The 22203-nt window shown below is 38.2% G+C and overlaps 1 protein-coding gene across 1 annotated transcript in view; it reads right to left on the bottom strand.

Annotated features, from left to right (window-relative positions):
- Adamts19 (ADAM metallopeptidase with thrombospondin type 1 motif 19) overlaps positions 1-22203 on the bottom strand; it is a 203366-nt gene that overhangs the window by 138731 nt on the left and 42432 nt on the right. The window contains exons 3-6 of the mRNA XM_051163590.1: positions 17128-17293; positions 9665-9837; positions 8625-8708; positions 7731-7888 (exon numbers count right to left, since the gene is read on the bottom strand). Of these exons, the coding sequence (XP_051019547.1) occupies positions 7731-7888; positions 8625-8708; positions 9665-9837; positions 17128-17293 (581 nt within the window). The remainder of the gene's footprint in view (positions 1-7730; positions 7889-8624; positions 8709-9664; positions 9838-17127; positions 17294-22203) is intronic.

Genomic DNA, 22203 nt, shown 5'->3' with positions numbered 1-22203 from the left:
TGTCTCAATTGAAACTGAGTACTCTTTTCCTCGTTGTTGTTTTGTCTGTTTTTGCAACAGGGTATATCATGTAGCCTAGAGTAACAGGCAGTTCATGACTATTATCTAATGTCCACGGGGGAAATTACCATCATGCCCCTCTTCAATGTCTTTCCTCAGGCCAGGTGCGTCAATGACTGTAGGCCCTGTGCAAGCACCATAACCACCGGAGAACTGTTTCACCTGGTGGTCAACCTAGGCAGAGTCGGTATCCTCATCTCAAACTAATTCCAATCACGGATGCAAATTTATTTCCACGAAGCAAAGTGCATCCAGGGTATGATGGACTGCAGGTAGAAGGCTTTAGGAAAGGATTGCTGCTATAGACACAGGAAGTAAGTGACAAACCACTCAACACAGAGAACCACAGATATCAGCTTTTCACAGGGGCATAACGCCAAGCTGCCCATGCTGAGCACTGCCTAAAAATCAAGGTGTAGTCACCTACTAGTCAAGAAACATTTTCCCGTGCTTCAGTTAAGAGAGGACCTGTACGTTCCAATGAAATGACACACTTTTATCTGGATCTAAGATGCCATGATTATAAAATGAAGCAGGATTCTCTAGAGTCATTTAAAATGTGAGGCACATTCACCTCTGTAATGGAATCAATGAGCAAGAAGCCTAAGATGCTATTGTATTAAATTACAGATAGTTCTATTTTTTAAAATTATCTTGGTAACAAACAACACACCAAACAGGCACAACTGAATGCTATGACAATACAGCAAATTAAAGAATCACATAAAATATGATCAACCTCAGGGCCAAAATCACTGAGTGTAAAGTATATGCCAACGTAGAAGGAAAAGTTTTATGTGCTTTTATTTCTAGATATATAATACATCATATCTTGGTGCATGAAGTTGCAATGTAACTATTTGATTTACATAATGCAAACCAAGGGACTTCATCTGTAAGTAAGCATTATAAAACTATGACAAATGCACTGTTTATTGTCAATGGTACTCAGAGCCTTCACACAGCCTATTTCTGTTCACTTAGCAAAACAAAGAAATGATTAACATCTACTTTTTATATTGAACCTGCAAGGTCATCCTCTTCCCAATATTACTGGAAGCATCTCCATTACAGCCGAAGGGTGAGCTGCCTGAAGCACTTAACCTCACATGACTCTGAGATTCTTAGTCTTCACTGGTCAGATACGTTTGTCCAGATGGCCAAAGTAATATATTACTAGTTTCATGATCTTTCACGTGTGTGAGGTTGAGAATATAGAATCGTTTGCAGCTTAGACATGTGTTCATACAGATTTAAATTCCCATTTTTGGCTCATGTGGACTTGGTGTTCATGAAGTTAGCCTCAGAGAATTTCATTATGTGAGTTTATGGAAATGATACTTTGAGTCTAAACTAAGAAAGGTCAATAAATCCTGTCAATGTTCTGACATATATTAAAAAAAATAATCTTTAATTTTCAGGAATGAAGATGCATCTGAGAATAAATCTCACTGTAAAGTTTTACAGTGCCCTGGGATATACCTATAAATGATTCATTCAGAAATGATCCTGTAATTTTTATTAAATCAAGATACTTTTGGCATCTATGTTTTATTAAATTTTCTATTTTACTTGCCAATGGCACTCATTTGAAATTCATTTTCAGAAGGATTACAGATAAGCCAGAATGATTTTTAAAATGCAAAAGGCAAAATTTATTATGAAAATCAAATTTTAAATAAAAATATTTTCAAGAGGCAAATACTTAGGCTCTCTCTATTACACTCGAGAGAAATGTGACAACTTGCTAAGAAAGTGTAGAGTTGACAGATGGGGAAAGCACTCTTTGTTACCATGAGTCCACTGCACTAGGTCAGCTTTAAACTATTTGCTTTATTGTATCGCGCAGAACAATTTAACAAACATATTGCCTCAGATATGTCCAAGTTTATAAGAACATTACGCATTTTATCTGAAATCAAATGTAATCTGTAAGCTACAGTGTCTTCCCAGTACTGCGTCTACATAATGTACAACATTTAGCAATTGGCTAAGATGAGCACCCAGTAGAAACGTAACTCGGTTTTAAATTAAGCTGACACACATGGGTAAGAGCACAGGATCCCTGACAATTAAATTTTCTCATTTTTTCCCACAACTTCCTTACAAATTTAAGGCCTGATCATCATTATTTTACACTATTTAGTAAGCAAGATGTTTCTCCAGATTACACAGAGCACTCATATGGGTGTATCTGACCAGATGGGTTGAGGTCAATCAGGATTAAAACTTTCTCCTTAGTGCTCTGGTTTTTCACTGGCAGCAGAGGTTCGGATCCTCCACATTTGCCTCACCTCACAGGTGGGTGAGGGAGAAGAGTCAGCATGCCCCAAGGGACAGTTTATTTGTGTACATCACTGACAGAACAAGTACTTTAAAGTACTACTCTGATTGAGTATTGGCACATGTATGGTGTCATAGATAAAGATCCTGGAGACTGCCTTTTCCAGCTTCTGACACTGGATGCATTCTCTACTTGGCCTCTTTGGCCATCTTCAAAGTCAACAGTCTAACATCTTCTAGTCCCACGAACTTGTCACTTTATATACCACAAGGAACCTTGCAGATACTACTAAATTCAGTATTTGACTTGGAAAGGCTACCCATGGTTTTGCAAGCAAACTCAGTGTGTAAACACAAATCTTCTTTAAGAAATATGCAAGATTCCTTGTGATATATAAGGTGACAAGTTTATGGTTCTATGAGTTAGGAACAGAAGACATCAAGGGGTCTGGGCTTACTGTGCCTGATACAATGTATGCCATGAAAATACTTTAAAGATATATAGAAGGTGAAAGAAACACAAAGAAATGTGTGCATAATATACGTATGACATATGTTAACTTTTGGTAAGAAAGGGGCATAAGAGTTGTAAAATGAATGTTATCTGTTAACATAGAAAATATTTCTTTAACTTTGCTATGAGGGTTCATTTATATTGTGAGAATATAGTTTTAATTAAAAGTTGTTTTAAAATTTGAACATAAAACTATGCATTATCTGATGAAACTATTCTAACCCTTTCCTAGAGGAATGTATATGAACAAAAAAGGGCTTGGAATAAAGTTTTTTTTAATAAAGTTTTAAGAAAAATGGGAAGTATAAAATAGTAATAAATTGTAAACCCCACTCTGTGTTGTATTTCCTATGTACATATCTGAGCAGGTAGTTTTTAATTATAATATTCTATGTCTGTTGAAAGTACGATGAATATAGTGCTATTTTGTTCTGTTTTATTAAGAGCTCTCATATTTATGGCTAGGGAAAGCAAGAAAGAGCAGTAATGATAAGAAATGTTTACTCATTGAAGGGGTTGAACCTATATTAATCAGGGATATTGACCTATAGTTTTTGTTGCTGTTGTGTCTTTACTTAGTTTAGCTACGAGTAGAGAAATGACTTCACAGGATCTAGAAGTGTTCACTCTGTCCCTCTCGCTCTCTCCTTCTTCCTCCCTCCTTTGAAGAGTAAAAGTAAAAATCTGCTTTTGAGTCCATCCAGACCCATATCTTTAATTCTGTACAAGAGTCAAATCCAAGTGGATCGATCACAGACCACCATGTGACACCTGAAATACTGAAACTGCTAGACATAAACACAGTGACCTAAACAACATAAGTGTAAAAAAAGAGTTTCTGAATGGAACTCCATTCTTCCAGGATTTAAGGCCAACAATCGATCTCAAAGAAGCCAATCAGCCAGGTGAAGAGGAAGCCCATGGGAACCCACTCATGCTAAGCACGCACTTTACCTGCTGAGCAACACCCACAGCCCACATAAAGGTGTGCTACACTGCTCTTTCCTCTCTTTATCATAAGTAAACGACCTAGAAACTGTTTATTGATAAGAAGATAACAGGACTTATTCCTTTAGGTATAAGGAATTGGGTAATTGTTTTGGTTTTTTTTTTTTTTTTTTTTTTTTTTTTGATAAGATAATGAATCCCTGAAGCTCACCCATCCTGAATTTGACTGTAATTTCCAGTAGTCACCCTCTGTGATGTGAGAAGTTTGTTGTCTGCTTTTGAGAAGAGGTCTCCCTATGGAGCTCGGGCTGAACTCCAACTTCTGAGCTCAGGAGACTCTTTCCCTTCAGCATCACAGTAGTCAGGACTCCTGGTACACACTACCATGCCAGGAGACCATGTTATGCTTCCAGACATAAGTAACCACTGGATTATGGGAGATAGATAACTGCAGAAGAACAGAGGGCACCCAAAGGTCTAATGTCCAAATGCAGGCACACAGCACATGCTACAGCCTTACTTGCTTACATCTTTGCCCTGTATAATCTCTTCTCTACTCTTTAGGAATCAATAGTAGTAAAACACTAGCGCCTATTTTAATTATGTGCTTGCTATTGATCAAACATAATGTTAGGTTTACGAGACAGGGGCTGAAACGGAGCGAGAGGAGGTAAAAGGCTGGACCTCGAAAGCCAATGGACTGGCGATGCAAATACATAGCTGGCAGCATATGCTTCCCGTGCAAGTTAATCTAGCTTTCAACTTAAAATATTTCCCTTGATATACTTTCTGTATATAATTTTAATATTCCTTTTCCTAGATATTATTCATTCCAAACCATATTATTTTCTTATCACATTTCTATCAACTTCATGCTGAAGAAAAATGCAAAACACACGATTAACATGAAATAATGAAAAAGAAGACTCTTCTGGTCTATATTTTATGTCTAAGAAGACTTATTTACAGAATTACTAAATAATTCATATTAGACTGGATTGTTCCCTAAATTCTATTTGTCTATAAGGCTTGTCATTTGCAACATAATAAAAAAGAAAAGAAAAACCACCCAACATTTTAAAAACTCAAATATAGTAGCATCAAACTATTAGTATGTGCAATAACATAGAGCAGATGTCAAAGACATTCTAATAAATAAAAATGTAAAATTAATTACAAAGTCAGAAGGATAATTCTTTTTATATGAGGTTGTAGACCTGGGCTAATTAATGCATGCAAATGCTGCCTATTCTGTATGCACAGAAAACTGCAAAAGAGCCCAGGGAACTTCTTTAATAATGGAGGGAATATTCTGTTTCTAATACATGTGCCAACATTTATGCATCTGCTCATTAAAATGACATTAATTTAATATAAAATTTTCTATGAGGGAGGTAATAAAAAAACCAATAAATTTCATGTTTCATGGATAGGACAGCTACTATAGTCACTGGACACAGGACAAACGTAAAGGGTTAAACAAAAACCCAGATGTTGATCCTAACACAATAAATTTCCTCATTAAAGCAAGGAGGTTACATGCTTTGATTCATGATAAAATATGGAAATTCTCGTAATGAAAAATATTTTTAAAATAGAAGCAACCGAACTCAGAAAATATTAGAGTCTACTGGAAGTGTTCATTTGAAAACAATGTAGATTCAATTGCTAATGAAAACAGATATGAAATAAGAATGATTAAAGAAATATGATCAAGAAGGTGAAATCAGTGATTTTATAAATGCTACTTCATTATCTTAAACTTATTAATGGGTTTGATGAGTTTTTAATCAAATGGATAAATAAAAATAAATCCATTCACTTATCAACAGTTATATTTGTTATTATCACAAATGTTCAAAAAGGTTTTTCAATAATAAATGCTTATATTTTTGTTACTAAATATATAAAATATGATCTAGGGTGCTGATATATGAATGTTCAATGTAAAAACAAACATATAGACCAAAGGGGTTAATTTAACTTTTTAGCATAGTTTTTATCTTTTTCTATTTTTACTAGTTCTTTGAGAATTGTGTGTGATGCATTTTAATCATATTCACCTCACAGCTCTTTCTAGCCCTACCAAGTGTACCATGTATTTGTCACAGTAACAGAAAGATGAATAACAAAGTAACAAGCTTCTTGTTTTGTTCTAATTAGTGTTATTTTGTATTTAAGAAGGCATTGTCCTCCACCTCTTCGGGAAGATTTTCTTCTCTGGTGTACACTGAAGCATCTACAGTTGTACCCTTCATGAGTCAACCTACAGTCCTATATTAATAAGCATTACATGAGTTTTCAAGGAATCTTGTCACTCATTTTTTCAGTAACATAGTTCTAAGTGTCCCATGAGGAAATAGATTATCTTCTTATTGTTGAATTATGTTGGTGAGTTTATTAAAATTTGTTGTTGGGACTTGTATAAGTCTATTTCCAGACAGCTTACTCTCAAGGGGTAAACTTACATCTTTCATTGTTATAAAGATTTTCTCTCCATGTTGCTTAAAGGAATGTGCATGTCTTAGTCACTGTTCCAATGCTTCAAAGTGACACCGTGACCAAGGCAAATCTTAGAAAAGAAAGCACTTGGGGAGCTCTGTTTGCCTTTTGCTTTTGTCTCCCAAGCCACCCATGGAGGGTCTACCAAAGGCCAGGGAGGATTTCCAAGCCTCCTGCGGATGAGGGGAACTCAATCTCCACTAAACACGGGAGATCACGCAGAGTCAGAACAGGTCCTTCTGGGTTTCCATGCTGTTGTCTTAGATACATACTGAGAGCTATGAAAAGGTATCACAAAACTGCCTCCCGTGTGCAGCTTGACTCCGCTCAGTTAGCATCGTCTTTTTAAAAAATCTGGACTCCATAGCAACAAGACTCTGGGAAACTGGGGACAGTCTCAGTCTATAGGAACACACATGCCTCTTGGCACCTTTTCATGCATAGGGCTCTGTTCTCTGGCATTCGCAGAAACAACCCAGTGAACACTAAGATTCTAGCTATTTTACTAGTTGGAATGAGCGGAAGTGGCTGTGGCGCTTCACCGGTACATTTTTCTTTCTTTTAGGGATTATACTCCAATGACTTCAAGCTGTTGGCACCTAAGCTTTCCAGTTCTGTGGCTGTTCAGCACGGAAGTCCAAGTGCACATTACGTGCACCCAGCTGCTTCAAAGTAGAAGACCACACGTGTTCTTTCATGCAGTTTTTCTTTTCAAAAGGCTTATTAAGAATTGTTGAATATAACTGATAAGAAACTATCATTAGCCCCATGGGTTTATTTCAGCCAAGTCATGGTGCTGTGACTGAGATGATATAAATTTTTAGTCTAAAATGAAATCACCGGCACACAGTGGATTTCTGTCCATTTTTGTTAGCTTTTGCTGAGAAGTCAAACTATGCAGAACAGACACAGTACATATTGTGGTGGACTGTTTTATGTTTTCAAAGCTATGGAGCTGTCCTACCTCTCACATCACAAGTATTTGTGCTAAGCGCATTCACTTTGCAACTGACAGTCAATTGGCCACAGGTACATCAGGAAGTCTTTTCTCAGAGGACCCAGAGAAATGACAAGTTACTGAATTCTACTTAGGGAGTCACTTTGTGCGGTGATGGCTAAAACACATATAGGATTGGCTCGTGGTACTTACTCAACTTCTACCAAAATTCTCCTTAGTTTTAAGAAACTATCAGTGGGTATATCGTTGATAACAGCGGCTGTGAGCAAAAAAAAAAAAAAAAAAAAAAAAAAAAAAAATAACTAACCAATGTTTTGTCAGCAAAGCATCTATCCAACATTATGCTTCTGAGAAATCAATGATAAATGGACGGAGAAGCCAAAGATCATTATGCCAAGGAATCCTGGAATTCGCAGCAGAGATGCAGGATTGAGAAGGGGACTTCACTGGCTCTGGGAACGTTACCTTGTGATAAGAATGGCAGCATCCACCGAAGCAACCTCTTCTCCCCAGCTCGTCGACATCTCGAGATGCACATCGTTCTTCCTGCCAAATTCTTCATGCTGCCACTGACAAAAGCTCTCCAGCATTTTCTCCCCGTGGTGCCCGATATACAGATCTGCCTACAACAGAGGTCGCTTTCATTTTCCAGACCGATTGTTCTCAGATATACCTAATTAATTAATCAACTCATTAATCCCAAGGCAACGTCCCAAATTACTAATTCCGACTGGCTGAATGTGGCGTTCATTAGTACACGGAGGGCAATTAAGTATTAATCTATCCTGCTGAAACAAAACATAACATTAAACAAACAAACCTGAAACTTGTGGTGTAATAATAACATAGTCTATGCAGACTCACCATGAAAATCAAAGAGGCATATTGCAACATTTAAATATCTCATCTTTTAGGTTGGAAAAATGGGTTATTCTGCAACTTATGTATAGAATTTTTCTGAAGTGGTGCTTAATCAGTACTTTTTAATTAGCCAGAGTGATGTCATAGACTGCACTCCATCAGTTGCAATACAGATAAGAAAATACCTTCAACACATATGTTTAAATAATAGAATGAAGCTGTCGTTTTTTTTTTTTTTTTTAAACTTAAAACTACATTTTGGAAAGTTAGAGTTTGTTGTTAGGATCCTTGGAAACTAAGAACATTCCATTTTTCAAATAAAATTGAGGGATTAACCCAAACCAAAGGCCAGTTTTATGTATACTTTAAGTGATTCAGTGGATATTTTTGGATTTAAGTTAATAAAAAAAATTCCCTAAAATTCTCTTTACTTAAAAAGTTCCTGAACACAGCTTCTCACCCACTTAATTGAATAAAAAAAACTCAGGACATTCTTACTGGTGTTTCATGGAGCAGAATAAGCTTTATCACACGAAGGCTGACCTGCACGCCCAAACTCTTGTGCTGGAAAAGGTTAAAAACCTAGAAGCAAATAAAAATTAGAACTCCTAAACCAAATGGAAACATGGTAACTCTTGTTCAAGACCAAACACGGAGAAAACTTCAACTTAGTAGAAAAGCCTTCTTTTAGAAACGGGTAGGCAACAAAACTTTTTGTTTAATGTGGTTTCTTAATTTTTACATTTCTGTTAAACTTAAAATGCATTTAATACGCAGTATGAAATGTATGACTAACGCAGCAGAGCTGTGTTTTACAGGGATCAGACCAAAGTTGGACTGTCAGACTGGCTCGCGCCAAGGTTAGTAGAGTCTCAGAATGCAGATGAAGGACGGACGGACTGAAGTAGGACAAACTGTCCGCTGGGGGGAGAGGAAGGGCAAGAGAGAGCAAAAACTACTGTCAGTTTTTAGTTCTGTTTTCTGTAAAAACAAAAACAAAAACAAAAACCATTCTTTGTTAGCATTTTCTTATACTTCCTCAAAGGACGTTTGCCCAGTACAATACATCCAAGGATTACTGTGGTAATATCACTCCTCCCGCCCCCTCCCCCTGCCCCCGTATTAGACAGTAACACTTTTCTGCACCTAGCAGTTGGCCATCATATTAGCTTCCTGGGTCTCAGCCCGTTTAGATTTTATCTAATAGATACTAGGTTCTACTCATCAACTAGAATCACATGTAGTACTTAAAATTCTACATATGGCTTTTGTTGAGTGGATTGACAAAAGCTCATTTCTACCCTATAAATTATTCTGTATCATTTTCAGTAGCTCCGTGCACAGATACCAATATGACAGTATTACTAGTAATATCAGCATGGTCTTACAAATACAGAAAATAAAGACAAAAGGCATAACCTTTAGGGGACCTGAGGTTCTACATGCAATGCCCAGTGCTACAAAACAGAACTTCTTGACATTCGACTCTACTTAAGAGTTTTCTTGAAGACATCTCCCGCCTCGTAAGGTTCACCTACCATATTTAAGATGGTGAGAATGAACCGCCTGGCTGCATCTGCCCCGTGGTAGGAAACCATTGCTGGGTCTGCAACCACCACCGTCTCGATGTTGTACTCCTGAGGTAATTTGTAGGAATACCGTTTTTCTCTTCTGCTTTCTGCTGGTTTTTTAGACCTCGGTCTTCCTTTATCTGCCACAGAGAAATGACTGTCCCAATGCATCTAGTACAGTGATCACACATGAGAGAAAACATCAAGTCCTACAAGACGGAATCTCAGGGGGCCATGGAAGAGTGCTCTGGAATATCAGATATGCTGTACTAAGGTACTTTTGTCTCCCAACCCTCCTCACTTTCCCCACCTGTAAAGTGAACTTTAATACAATCTTCCTCTTGGAGTTATTGATTAATCATGTACATAAAAATCACATCAGTAAAACTCTGAGTCCACATAAAATATAATAAACAAAACTATTTAAAATAGTAAAGCAAAATAACAACAAAAAATTTAAAAATGTTTTTTTAACTGTGATTACAAATGAAAGGTGTGCTGGTGAGAAGCACAATGCAGCTAAGTGCTCTGATTTACTAAATCTTAATGAATGAGATGCAATGCTTGGTCTCCACCTGCCGCCATGTGTGTATAAAAGTCACCTGAAAGTGGTAACGTTATTCAAATGCTCCTGCATTAAAGTGGAAACTGAAAACATGGGTACCTTTATAAGTGTGACCGAGGAACACTAACCACTTCTTTTTATAAAATCAGGCCACGGACAGAGTGAAAAGAATGTCCCAAAGTGACTAGGTGCCTTGACTTCAGCTTGTTTCTCAGGGTCTGTCTTACTAACCACCTATTCTACTCCGACAAGTTGCACATGTTTGGGATTCTTTTATGTCTTGGATTATTTGAGCTCCCCGCTCCTCTCCATCATCATCTTCTCGAGAGCTAAGATGAAATGGATGACAAGACAATAGCTATTGTCCTCTCTGCCTTTAGCTATCTGCATAGTTTTTTCCTGTAATAATAGAAATTTAAATATCTACTTAACAAAATGAGTTTTATTCGAATGTCATCTAAAGTCAGTTACTACGCAAGTATTATGAAAATGAAAGCAAATGCTCGCTATGTTCTGCAAGCAAACAGGGCAACGTCTAAGAAGGCTATGCGAAGTGGCAGGAACAAAAGCAGGCGTGGGGACCACAATCGGATGATAAGACTAGATCCTATGCAATCAGAGCAGCGCTAGAAACGAATTTCAAAGTTCCAAAGGAAGGACAGGAATACCCACTGAGATCAATAGTGCTTTCTAGTCTAGGACACATAAAAATTAACTGTGTGCTTTCTCCAGCTCTCGTGTAAGTTATACATATAATTATAGATTCCAAACTACCTTACAGCAAGTATGAGCTGGGAACACTCTTTCAAGCTTACTGATGATGTGACTTATCTTGACAGAGTCAATACCTAATAAACGGGTCGTGAGAAGCGGTGTGTGTTCTCATTTTTTACCGCTACTGGCCTTGAAAGGGAACTTCACGTGCTGTGAAGCACCCATTCACTACAGCGATGAGATGACTATGGAAACATAAATTAACTGAAAAGCAGTGCATCTCTTTGAACATGCACATTTTTTGTTTGGTGTTACCCTTTCATTGTTTTAAGGGAGGTTGCTATAGCAAAGACAATCGTAGTTAGGTGTCTGCTCTCTTCCCCGGCAACACCATCACTCTTATCCCTTGGCCGGTGTGTGATGGTCCAACCGGAAGTGTTATTCAGTCTAATGTGGCGATCCAGCTAAATGTTCAAGGGCAGAGGAGGAAGAGAACTGCTGTAGATGATTCTTAGATCATCTTTAAAACAAACTTCCTCGTCCGTCTTTCTCTCGGTTCCATCTCAGTGATGTAGAATCCGGAGGAACCGTAGTGAGCTCAGGTGCACATTACAGAGGATGACACGGGGCGAAGGCATGAGAAACAGAATGGGGAAAGAATGTGGTGGCACTGGATGATGCCTCTGATCATACTGAACATTTTGCCCTGGATCTCTGCAAACATCTGAACTGTATACCATGTTGGAGATAACAGAATGTTATCTCATTTGAACCACTATTATTTACTACAGCAATTTAGAGCCTCCCTGAAACTATTACAGGGGTCGCTTACTGTCATTAAAAAAAAAAAAAAAAAAAAAAAAAAAAAAAAAAGTCCCTCTTGTGAATTGCTCATTACAAACCCCAGGTCTATGACATGTTCTGCTCTCTTAGTTGTCTGTACACATCACCACACAATGTTCTCCACAGGAAGGCAGAGTGTTTCTCTCACATACAACTTGCCAAAACTTAGGAATTACCAGTGTATAAAGAGACTTGTTTCCATGGCTCGTCATCAGCCCTGTAAAAAAACTTTAGGGATATTGAATAGTAAAGATGAGTGTGGCCAGGGTGATTAGCCAATTTATCTTTTAACAAGTTCTCTCTACATTAAACCAAGCCTTCTAGCTTGTCCTAAGACAATGCACTTTCATGTAGTATTTTAAAGCTTTACCAGTTTGAGTAAACAGAAGAGCTGGCCCATCCCTCTCTCCTCACACTGATCCCCCAGTGTCATGCTTTCCATCAGGTCAGGCCCCCTCACTGTTACGAAGCTGTGTGCTATGGCTCTGGCTTTGACTCGCTTTTCAAAGCAGACATCCATATTACCAACTATAAAGGGAAGTCACTCAGCCTTGGATAACATTTTCTACCTATTTTGCTTGATTTCTCTCCTAAGCCTATAATCATAAAAGGCATTAAAATGGTGCTTTTTTTCTTAACCCTACAACAAAATGTTCAGAATTACTATGATTCAGTTATTAAAAAAAACAATTATTTAAGGGCTTTCAAAACATTTCTAGAATTGACAATAAATAAATCATAACTATAGAAAAAATGTAATTAGTGTTAAAACTGAATTTAAAGCACAAAGAAGCCCAAGGGTGTTGGCCTATTATAATATATAAAGGATTCTATCCAATGTGAAGTCAAACCCAGCAGTTTGATCTCGATCACCCTCATAGAGGAAGTGACATTGCAGATACAAAGCAGACATGGCAGCCTGGGAACGTGTACACACCAGCAGGGAAAGCAGAAGACGCTCAAAGGAGACAGGGCAGCAAGAGAACCAGAGAGACTGGAACAAGAAGTGGGGGCTGAGCATAAGCAAACAAGGTTTCCTCCCTGGGCTGACTGGTCGCTCATGTACTAACTCAGGCAGTAAGAGCCAATATGCAAGCTTCCTCTGTTCATTTTTGCAGGCTACATTTAAATAAGACTACCTGGAATATTCTATGGTTCTTTTTTTTTTTTTTTTAAGATTTATTTATTTATTATGTATACAGTGTTCTGCCTGCATGTACACCTGAAGGCCAGGAGAGGGCACCAGATTTCTTTGTAGATGGTTGTGAGCCACCATGTGGTTGCTGGGACTTGAATTCAGGACCTTTGGAAGAGCGGGCAGTGCTCTTAACCTCTGAGCCATCTTTCCAGCCCCCATTCTATGTTTCTTAATAATATCAAGTTCATGGGAGACTCTCCCATACAACCTAGCCATTGTATGTGTGAAAGCCATGCACATAGAAGCAATCCTTTTATTATATTGGTTCCTTTGATGTTGTCACTGTCTGCAACTCGGCTTAGCTCATCCCTTGTTTCTTAAATCTTCAGATTGCTTTCCTCTGTCCCTATGCATGCAGCTATATGCACAGGGGCTCCTGCTGCTGCACACACCCCGGGAAAGAAAAAAATTGATTCTATGTAGAAAAATACCAAGTGTGTGTCTCCGTTGGCACGTGCCCACACTGGCAGTCTTCAAAGTCCTGGTGGATGGAGTATAGGAACTTCTTCCATTCTGGCCTGGTTGAGTCAACTCTCAGCTCAGACTTTGGTTCTCAATGCCATAAATGTCCAGATTACCTTACAGAGCCCCACGCATGTTAGTAAATCTACTCTCCAGTGCTAAACATTATAAATCGATGATGTAGGGCTGGGGAGATGGCTCAACAGTTATGAGCAGTAGCTGCTCTTCCAAAAGGCCCAAGTTCGATTCCCAGCCCTCACGCGGCAGCTCACAATTGTCTGCAACTCCAGTTCCAGGGGATCTGGCAACCTCACACAGAAACATATGCAAGCAACACACTAATCCACATAAAAATAAATAAGTAAATTGATGGTGTCACTTGCAGGGCACACGAGTGTCATCATTGTCCAGTGCACAGCTCCTTCTCCAGGGCTGTGTATTACCAAATACAGACATCTGGCTTCAGCCCCCTTGGCTGATGTGCTCTCAAGCTTTTACACTTTCCTATGTTTTGCTTCTTCAGCCCAAAATGTTCTTGCCCCATTAACACTGGGAAAAAAAAAAAAAAAAAAAAAGAACTGCGCATACGTTTTTCATTTTCCCATGTAACCACATTTAATTCTAAGATGAGCTTTGAGGTTCAGGTATCCTGTTCCCAATTTGCATGCTGTAAATGGACCTTTAGAGAGATAAATTTCCCAAGGTCACACACTTAGGAAGTATAGCCTGGTGGTGTGAACACAGGCAGCCTGATCCCTGACCTTAGTGTTCGTTGGTTAAGCTTGTGACAGCATTCCTGTTGCCCAGTTCCCCCGCTTTAAGGAATCTTACGAAGTGAGAGTTTCCTAACACTTGGCACTATCTGATATAAGTTTTGATTAACTCATCTGTAAAACAATATACTATTCACCTCTTGGAAAGAGGAATTTTTGTCAAGTTAGCTCTTCAACATTGTGAGCTAGCTGGTTGTTTTTACAATGTCAACACAGAAGATAGATTTAAAACTATAAAATTCACTGGTTACTACTTGGTGGGTGATTAAGGATGAGTCTCAAAGCTGATGCCTTTGACTTTGAACTCTCCTATCTTTTTCTCCTTTGTATTATATTTTAATATGCAAAGGGCCAAAATGGAAAGCCAATCAATAACCTGACCCAGATGTGACATCTCCGACACACAAGAATAACTTACAGCTATCTAAACGAATGCAAGGGACACTCAATAGCACAGAGCTCATTCCTAGGACGATGCAAGTCAACCACCGATGGCTGATGGGCCACAGAATCTTGAGGGGAACTTAGGATTATCACTTTCCAAAGCCAGCACACTTCCCTCTGCCCTCTGAATGATCCTTATGCCCACAGATAAGAGGAGCTCTCGCTTTTCATCAAAGAAGCTCCTTTTTGCGGCGGATGGCAATGGTTACAGAAAGCCAGAAGTCCTCAAAATACAGAAGCCAACTGCCCATGTGATGCCCAACCATAACTAATGTGTCTATAACGCAACCCCTATGCCTATGGCTTAGGGTACATTACAACCAAGTGAGAAAGAGGTTGTAAGAGCCAGAGGACCAGGATGCCTACTATAATGTAGTATTATATGTAGTATCATATGTAAATACAATGTGTATATATGTGTAGATATGATACTATGCAAATGTTTATGTAACATGAATATGCACATATATATGTATATATGTACATACATATTTATTTGCATATATATATACATGTATATATAAAGGATGTTGTATCCATGAGTTAAATCTCAATAATATAACATATTAAATGAGACCTGCATAATGATATCACCAGTTGATATGTCAGCATACATGGGGGGAAAAATCTCACATAGTGTCATCCCTAGATGAAGAGGTACATTCAATTAATGGCTTCCTCTAAGAGACAGAATCAGTATTCTCCATGGATTAAACCCCTGATGTGTTATTCAATCCCAGTGGAAGGTCTTAAAATACATACCTATGAGTAATACTAAATGTATTAAATGCATGTTCTATTTATACATGCCTAGTGTCTATATAAATATGTGTATGTGTGCACATATGTGTGTGAAATAATAATAAAGGAAGACTAGGTCATGAAGTTGAGAGGGGACACTGGAAAAGTTGAAAGAAAAGAGAGAGAGAGAGAGAGAGAGAGAGAGAGAGAGAGAGAGAGAGAGAGAGATGCAGAAATTATCAGAGTATTCACATGTAAAATTCTCATAAAAACCAAGTTAAAAATTAAGATAAAATGTCATCCTAAGAGTAGGAAATTGACTGTGAAAAAAAATAACTAATGTAACCAGTACAGGGCACATAATCCACCTATGACATTCACATGCAGGAGAGGAGTCACCCAAAGACCGAGCTGAAGTAAAATCTAAATTTCTATTTTGTAAGAATATTGCAACATTATCCAAACATTATCCAAACCTAAGTGATGCTATTGTGTTAATGTGTTGGCTCGAAGTTCAAAGTAAAATGCAACAGTGAATACATGAGTGAAAGAAAATAGATGCACTTCATATGTGGTGAAATTTAAAATATTTTCCAAACACAGAGCACCCCAATATAGGTAAGCCCAACCAATCATCTGATTGCTGACAGCTTTCTGTCCTTGCCTACAAGTCTTTTATCCAAATAGGTCAATATATTATGCATATTATATGTACTATGTAATGAATATCAGAAACATTGTGAATAATGTTTGCCAAGTATGAATCATGCGCTTATGCTTTATTAACCTATTAAAATCAAGGGCTTATTAGAATTTGTGCCTCAGTGAACAGTGGCACTTAAAGCCTGTATGTGTCCTTAATGAACCTGGGGGGTAAATAAAGGCTGGAGCTCATCGGGATGAACAGTTGTACAGTGCAACATCTCAGGATAACTTACACAGAGCAATCTTCTTAGACACACTACCGCCAAGTTACTGCTATTACTTTTAGTTACAAGTGCTAAACGTGTTCTTCTTTTGTTCATAATGCTGTGACATGTGTTCTGCTCTATACCTCATCTGCATTAACAGGTCCTAAAATAGGGAAGAGCCCTAGTGTTACATAGCATGATCTTATCTGGTATAGTGGATCAGATATACATGGTCTCATCAACCCACTGAAGCTGTTTCATGTACAATATGAGTTTTCACGAAAGAAGCAGAATTTATTATTAATTTTAAATAAATACACCCTACACAATGCATATCATATCTTCCCTCTAAAACAGAGAAAACGCCCCTAGAGAGCTATGGTCTACAAATATTACTTACTCTCACACTTCATAAACTTAGCCTCACATACCATATTCAATTTTAGAATTGATATCCTGTACAGTAACTACATTAACACTTAAATTCAAGAACATGGCAGAGTAGGTCATGTCTCTGAAGAGCTGATCTCCGAAGAGCTTTTGAATTCTGTCTTTTGATATTGAAATGCAGTCCTTCATAAAAACACAAAACAGTAAACCTAGCGTGGAGCTATCTAATTGCTATTAAGCAAATGGGCTTTCATTTTGATAATAAGTCAGGAGATAGAGGAGAGGGCAAGTGCACACCAGAGAAGGAGTATGTGGAAAGGCGGAGACAATGCTGCCAAAGAATTCACTTGGTTGTATACATTGAGTTAAATTTTCTCAGGGAGGGTTACCTGAAATGACACCACAATGGTGGCTGTGAAGAGCTGACTTCTCTCTGACTTTTTCCTCTGTGGACCTTTTCTGCCTGTATAAACGGTGTGGGTGACCTACTATGGCCACTGTATCATTGAATGGCTCAATGAATATGAAGTCCTCATTGAGTTGTATAAAGCCCATCTGGAACACATAATACACACACACACATAAAAAAAAGAAGACACATAAGAAATACCATCTAGAAATTACTTCTCAGATTCCACACCCACGTTCTGTTTTCTTTAACAAATGTGCGCACAAACTCCTTGCAAAGCTATTTTTTTTTTTTTTTTGCAACCTCACTAGTAAGCCAGCCACCTTCTCATAGTATGACTTCATCCTGAGGCACTCAGTGCACCAGCAGAAACCCCATTTAGTTAGCCTGAGCCTGTGTGGGTGGGAGGCAAGACGCCAGCAACAGATGCACAGTAAAAATTCTGGAATGTTAAAGACTGACTTTGGGAGACCCATGGGTCGCTAACATGAACAACATGTCCAGCGACAGCAAGGCAGTGTTTAATTGCAGGCACTACACCGTCCAACTTGTTGACAACCTCTACTTCGTGAAGCCATTTGTGTAAAATAGAGGCAAAAGACGAGGCACAGCATTGAAATTAATAGAGAGAGTGCCCTAAGCTCTCCACTAAACGCTCTAGAAACTTCTCAGGATGAATCTGAATATCGACGAGTCACATCCAAGCACAAACTTCATGTCACAGAATTTTAGACTTATCTAATTGGGCGTGAAAACTTAAACACTGAAAACACGGTTATGAGCAATAAAAATAATGACTTTGGATTTTTGTTCTATGTTGAGGCCAAGCTTAGACGCGTGTGTTTTTAGTTCTTGAACTATAAAGGGCATCAAAGCTAGGAAAATGCTGCATACGGAATTGCCAGAAGTTGTTCTTTTCAACATTTATTATTTAAGTCTATAACCCAACCAACAAATAACATATATTTAACCATGTTACCATTTTAGCTCACATTTTATAGAAATACTTTCCTGAAACATGCATTGTTCAACCCAGTTCTATTTATGTGATGTCTTTTAATCCAGCCTCATGTTAGCCACAGGAAATGTATGGCTCATTCTAACTGCACATATGTAAGTGGCATAATAATTAATTCAGAAGGTTAAACTTTCCAAACTGAAGCATAATAAAAACTACACTTGCTCTGAAAAACAAGTGCATTTTCCTTAGAAAAGCATGGGAGATTTTAAAAAAATACTGCATATAATATTTATGGATTAATTAGTTAGCAAATAGTTATTACTTAAATCAGCAATCGATATTCTGTGCCTACTTTCTCCATTTCTGCAACTGATAACTTCGAATGTACTTTTTTTTTTTTTTTTTCCGAGACAAGGTTTCTCTGAGTAGCCTTGGCTGTCCTGGACTCACTTTGTAGACCAGACTGGCCTTGAACTCACAGCGATCTGCTTGCCTTCGCCTCCCAAGTGCTGGGATTAAAGGCGTGTGCCACCATGCCCGGCCCTTTTACTTCATCATTAGAGGACATTAAATGTTCTGTTAAGAAACATGAAGTAATCTGTGTGTCTATTGCACTTTACCCTTTTCCAGATCCCCCTGCACAGTACTCTAGAATAAATGAAAGTCCTGATCGATTTCACTTTTTTGAGTTATTCGTACCATTAATAAAATTTTGAATTATTGTACAATCTTACCACTTCTCTCTGTCCTTTTTCCTCAATTCTTCTTCACATTACCAACCCAATAATACTAGGAGTAAAAATTTTATCTAACAACTCTTTAGAATAATATGTGAATATAAAAATATGTCTACATATATTCACATATACCTAAATATGAAATCTACTTGAATTTTAAAGTAATTAAATAGACTCTTAAAATTTTTTCTTTGGCCACAGTTTGATGATAGCTGAATACTAAATAAAAATACATAAATTAATTCATATTAAAGATACAGGTCATCTATTCATAATGAGATTAGGTGGTTTTGAGTTAGAAATTGGTCTGCATGATGAAGCTGTGGGGAGGCAATGTTCATGTCATAGATTAATGTGGCAGCCTGATCCACCCATCCTTTACAACCAGCAATGACAGTGCCACTGAGGAACAAGTCATGATGTTACGGCATCTCACGCAAACGCACCAAGTTCACTCCAGTTCTGACTTCAGAATCTAAGACACGCTCAACAGGCTCTAAACTGAACTTCATACAGTAAGCATTAAAATATTAAAGTACATTGTGTCATGTAAAGTGCCAGGCCCCCTAGAACAGATCCTGGAACTTGGGTTTGGAGTGGCAGAACTTACGACTAGCTACGGTGCTGTAAGAAAGTTACTGTGAGTCACACAAAAAAATGACAAATGGTATTTGAAAACACAGCTAATGTTCTTATCCTGGGGTCTGCTACTGACCAGATGCACCCTGTTATTTTTATTCCAATAACTCTGACAAATATAAGCACCCAAAAATTAAATTTTGTGTTCCCCTATTATCACACTAATATCTTGAAATGTATATGTTCCTGTTATATTTTCTTTGGATAAGAATTAGAAACTAGCCAGATGGTGGTGGCACATGCTTTTAATCCCAGCCCTTGGGAAGTAAAGGCAATCAGATCTCTGTGAGTTCACCTGGTCTACAGAGTGAGTTCCATGACAGCCAGGGCTACGTGGATAAACATTGTCTCAAAAATAAAAACAAAAACAAAACAAACAGAAAAATTAGAAATTATAATATAGGTTCCCTGGGCTGTTAGGATTTTATCTATAGTCATTTTTAAAAAACAAGAAACCCACTTTCAAAAAGGAAAAATGTTAGAATAATTATAAGGGTGACTCATTCGTCAATGCATACCTACAGTCTAAGTACCGTGTGCCAGACCCAGCTCCCTCTGAGGCACATTTAGCACCAAATTTCAGACTGGGGACTTTTCATCAGTGACGGGAAACAGATACCAGGACAAGCAAATGTTGTAGTTTTGGTCTGTGTCATTCATGATACTAGCGAAGATTAAACTTTAGGTGTTCTGTGTCCTCAGAGAGAAAATGGGGGGGTGGTTAATTTTCTTTTTCTATTAGGAAAATAGATTGTTTTATCGGCACTGTGGTTTTACAAGCTGTAAAAAACTACAAACCCCTATTAAGTTCTCTGTACAGTGTCCCAGTGTGCAGCAGACTTTGCTTTAGTGCAGAGTAGAAGAAAGCAGGAGCTGGTACAAAACAGCACAGTGTGCCGCCGTGTGGCTCTCAGTTCTGTGCTTTCCAAAACCAGTTTGAAATACTGTGTGATAATATCAGTCTCACAGCTGCTTCCATCTCTATTTCTGTGGTAATGTAAATTTATCATTTATTTTATTTCACAACTTAAGAGCCTCTGGGGACTCGGGCTATTACTCAATAAAGTGCTTGCCTCACAAGTACTAGTGGCCGGATTTGAACCCTAGAACCAACTGCAAACTCCAGGCTGATGATGTGTACCTGGGGACACAGAGAAAGGCAGATTCTTGGGGGCTCTCTGACCAGATAGCACTGCCTAGCTGGCTAGTTCCAGATCACTGAGAAACTCTATTTCAAGAAAAAAAAATAGTAGGAGCTTTCTAGATTGACTATGGGTAAAGTTCTTGGTCTGCAAGCATGAGGCACCTGCATTCCTCAGCATCTATGTAAAAAGCTAAGGTTGTAGCACTTGCCCATACAACTCTAGAGAAGAGCTTAGCGTTAGGAAGGTCGTGATAAGTATGTCCTTGAAGCTGGATGGTCAGTATGTCTTGTTGAATCAGAAAGACCCAGGATTAGACCCTACCTTAGAAAACAAGAGAGACAGCAATAGAGGGAGGGACCTGACAGCAAATTGTGGCCTATATGAACCTACTTTCAAACACACACACACACACACACACACACACACACACACACACACACTCACACACACACACACACACACACACACACACACTCATGCATGCACACACATACATCCCCATGTACACAAAGTGGATGGCTTTGAGGTTGTCTCCTGGCCTCTACATACATGGACACATAAATACATATCATCTCTACACATGTTTCTACACATTCATGTGTATAGCACATGCAAAACCAAAAAGGATTTTCAAAAGAATTTCAGTATTTAGCATTGCTTCTATGAATATGCTTCTATTTTGTTTTGTTTTCTTTTACTTTATTGCTGGCTCTCCTGGGTCTTATGCTCAGTCCTTGTATTTTGTTAGCCCTTGCTGGTCTCCTGTCAGGTACACTGGAAGTGCCACAAGCAGCCCACGAGCCCGTCTGATTACATCCAGAACACTGACTTGGCCAGTGTTTGTGGCTGTTTAGACATCATGGTTTCAGTGAATCAAATGTAATTGCTCCATTTGTCCAAACTAATTTGAAGCAACTTAGATGAATGGATGTTAGGCATCTTTTGTAGACCTCACTAAAAACTTAAGATGGCCCATAAGGAATAGGACACTCTCAAGCCTGTTCCTCCAGAGGTGATTTTAACTTCTTGTTTTATTTCTCACTTAGCAAAACACTACTCTCAGTCCATCAAATCATTGCTTCATTCTCCTGGGCTTCTTTCTCACAAGCTCCTTATTTCTAGGTAGAGTTTCAGTGACTCTGTTGAATTTATTGAGACTCAGTCACAAATATGGAGTGACTACACACTAAGTAATAAATATTCATGGCTATGTGACCGTGCCTCACTAGCATGTGCTCTAGCATTCCACTCATGAATACAAAGGAAACAAAACAACTCAGCTATCTGCGCTCCCATGGTCATTGGGGTATTGTTTACACTTGTCAGTCTAAGAGTACATCTGTAGAAGAATGAATAAAGAAAAGTTAATGTGCATGCAATGGAATACTAATCAACAAGAAGAAAATTCAATTTGTGACAAGCTAGATGAAACAGAGGGAGATTGGGTTAAGTAAAAGAATAGGCAGGAAAAGGATGCCGAGTGTCTTAGACTAATCAGTCTGCTGATGCAAAATAGGGTATAATATAGGAAAAGTGAGATACTAATAGAAACACATGTGTAAAGGAGTTGACAT

This window comes from Acomys russatus, chromosome 20, assembly GCF_903995435.1.
Source record: "Acomys russatus chromosome 20, mAcoRus1.1, whole genome shotgun sequence".
NCBI lineage: Eukaryota > Metazoa > Chordata > Mammalia > Rodentia > Muridae > Acomys > Acomys russatus.
The sequence above is the reverse complement of the archived record's forward strand: the minus strand, read 5'-3'. Positions and strand labels throughout refer to the sequence as shown.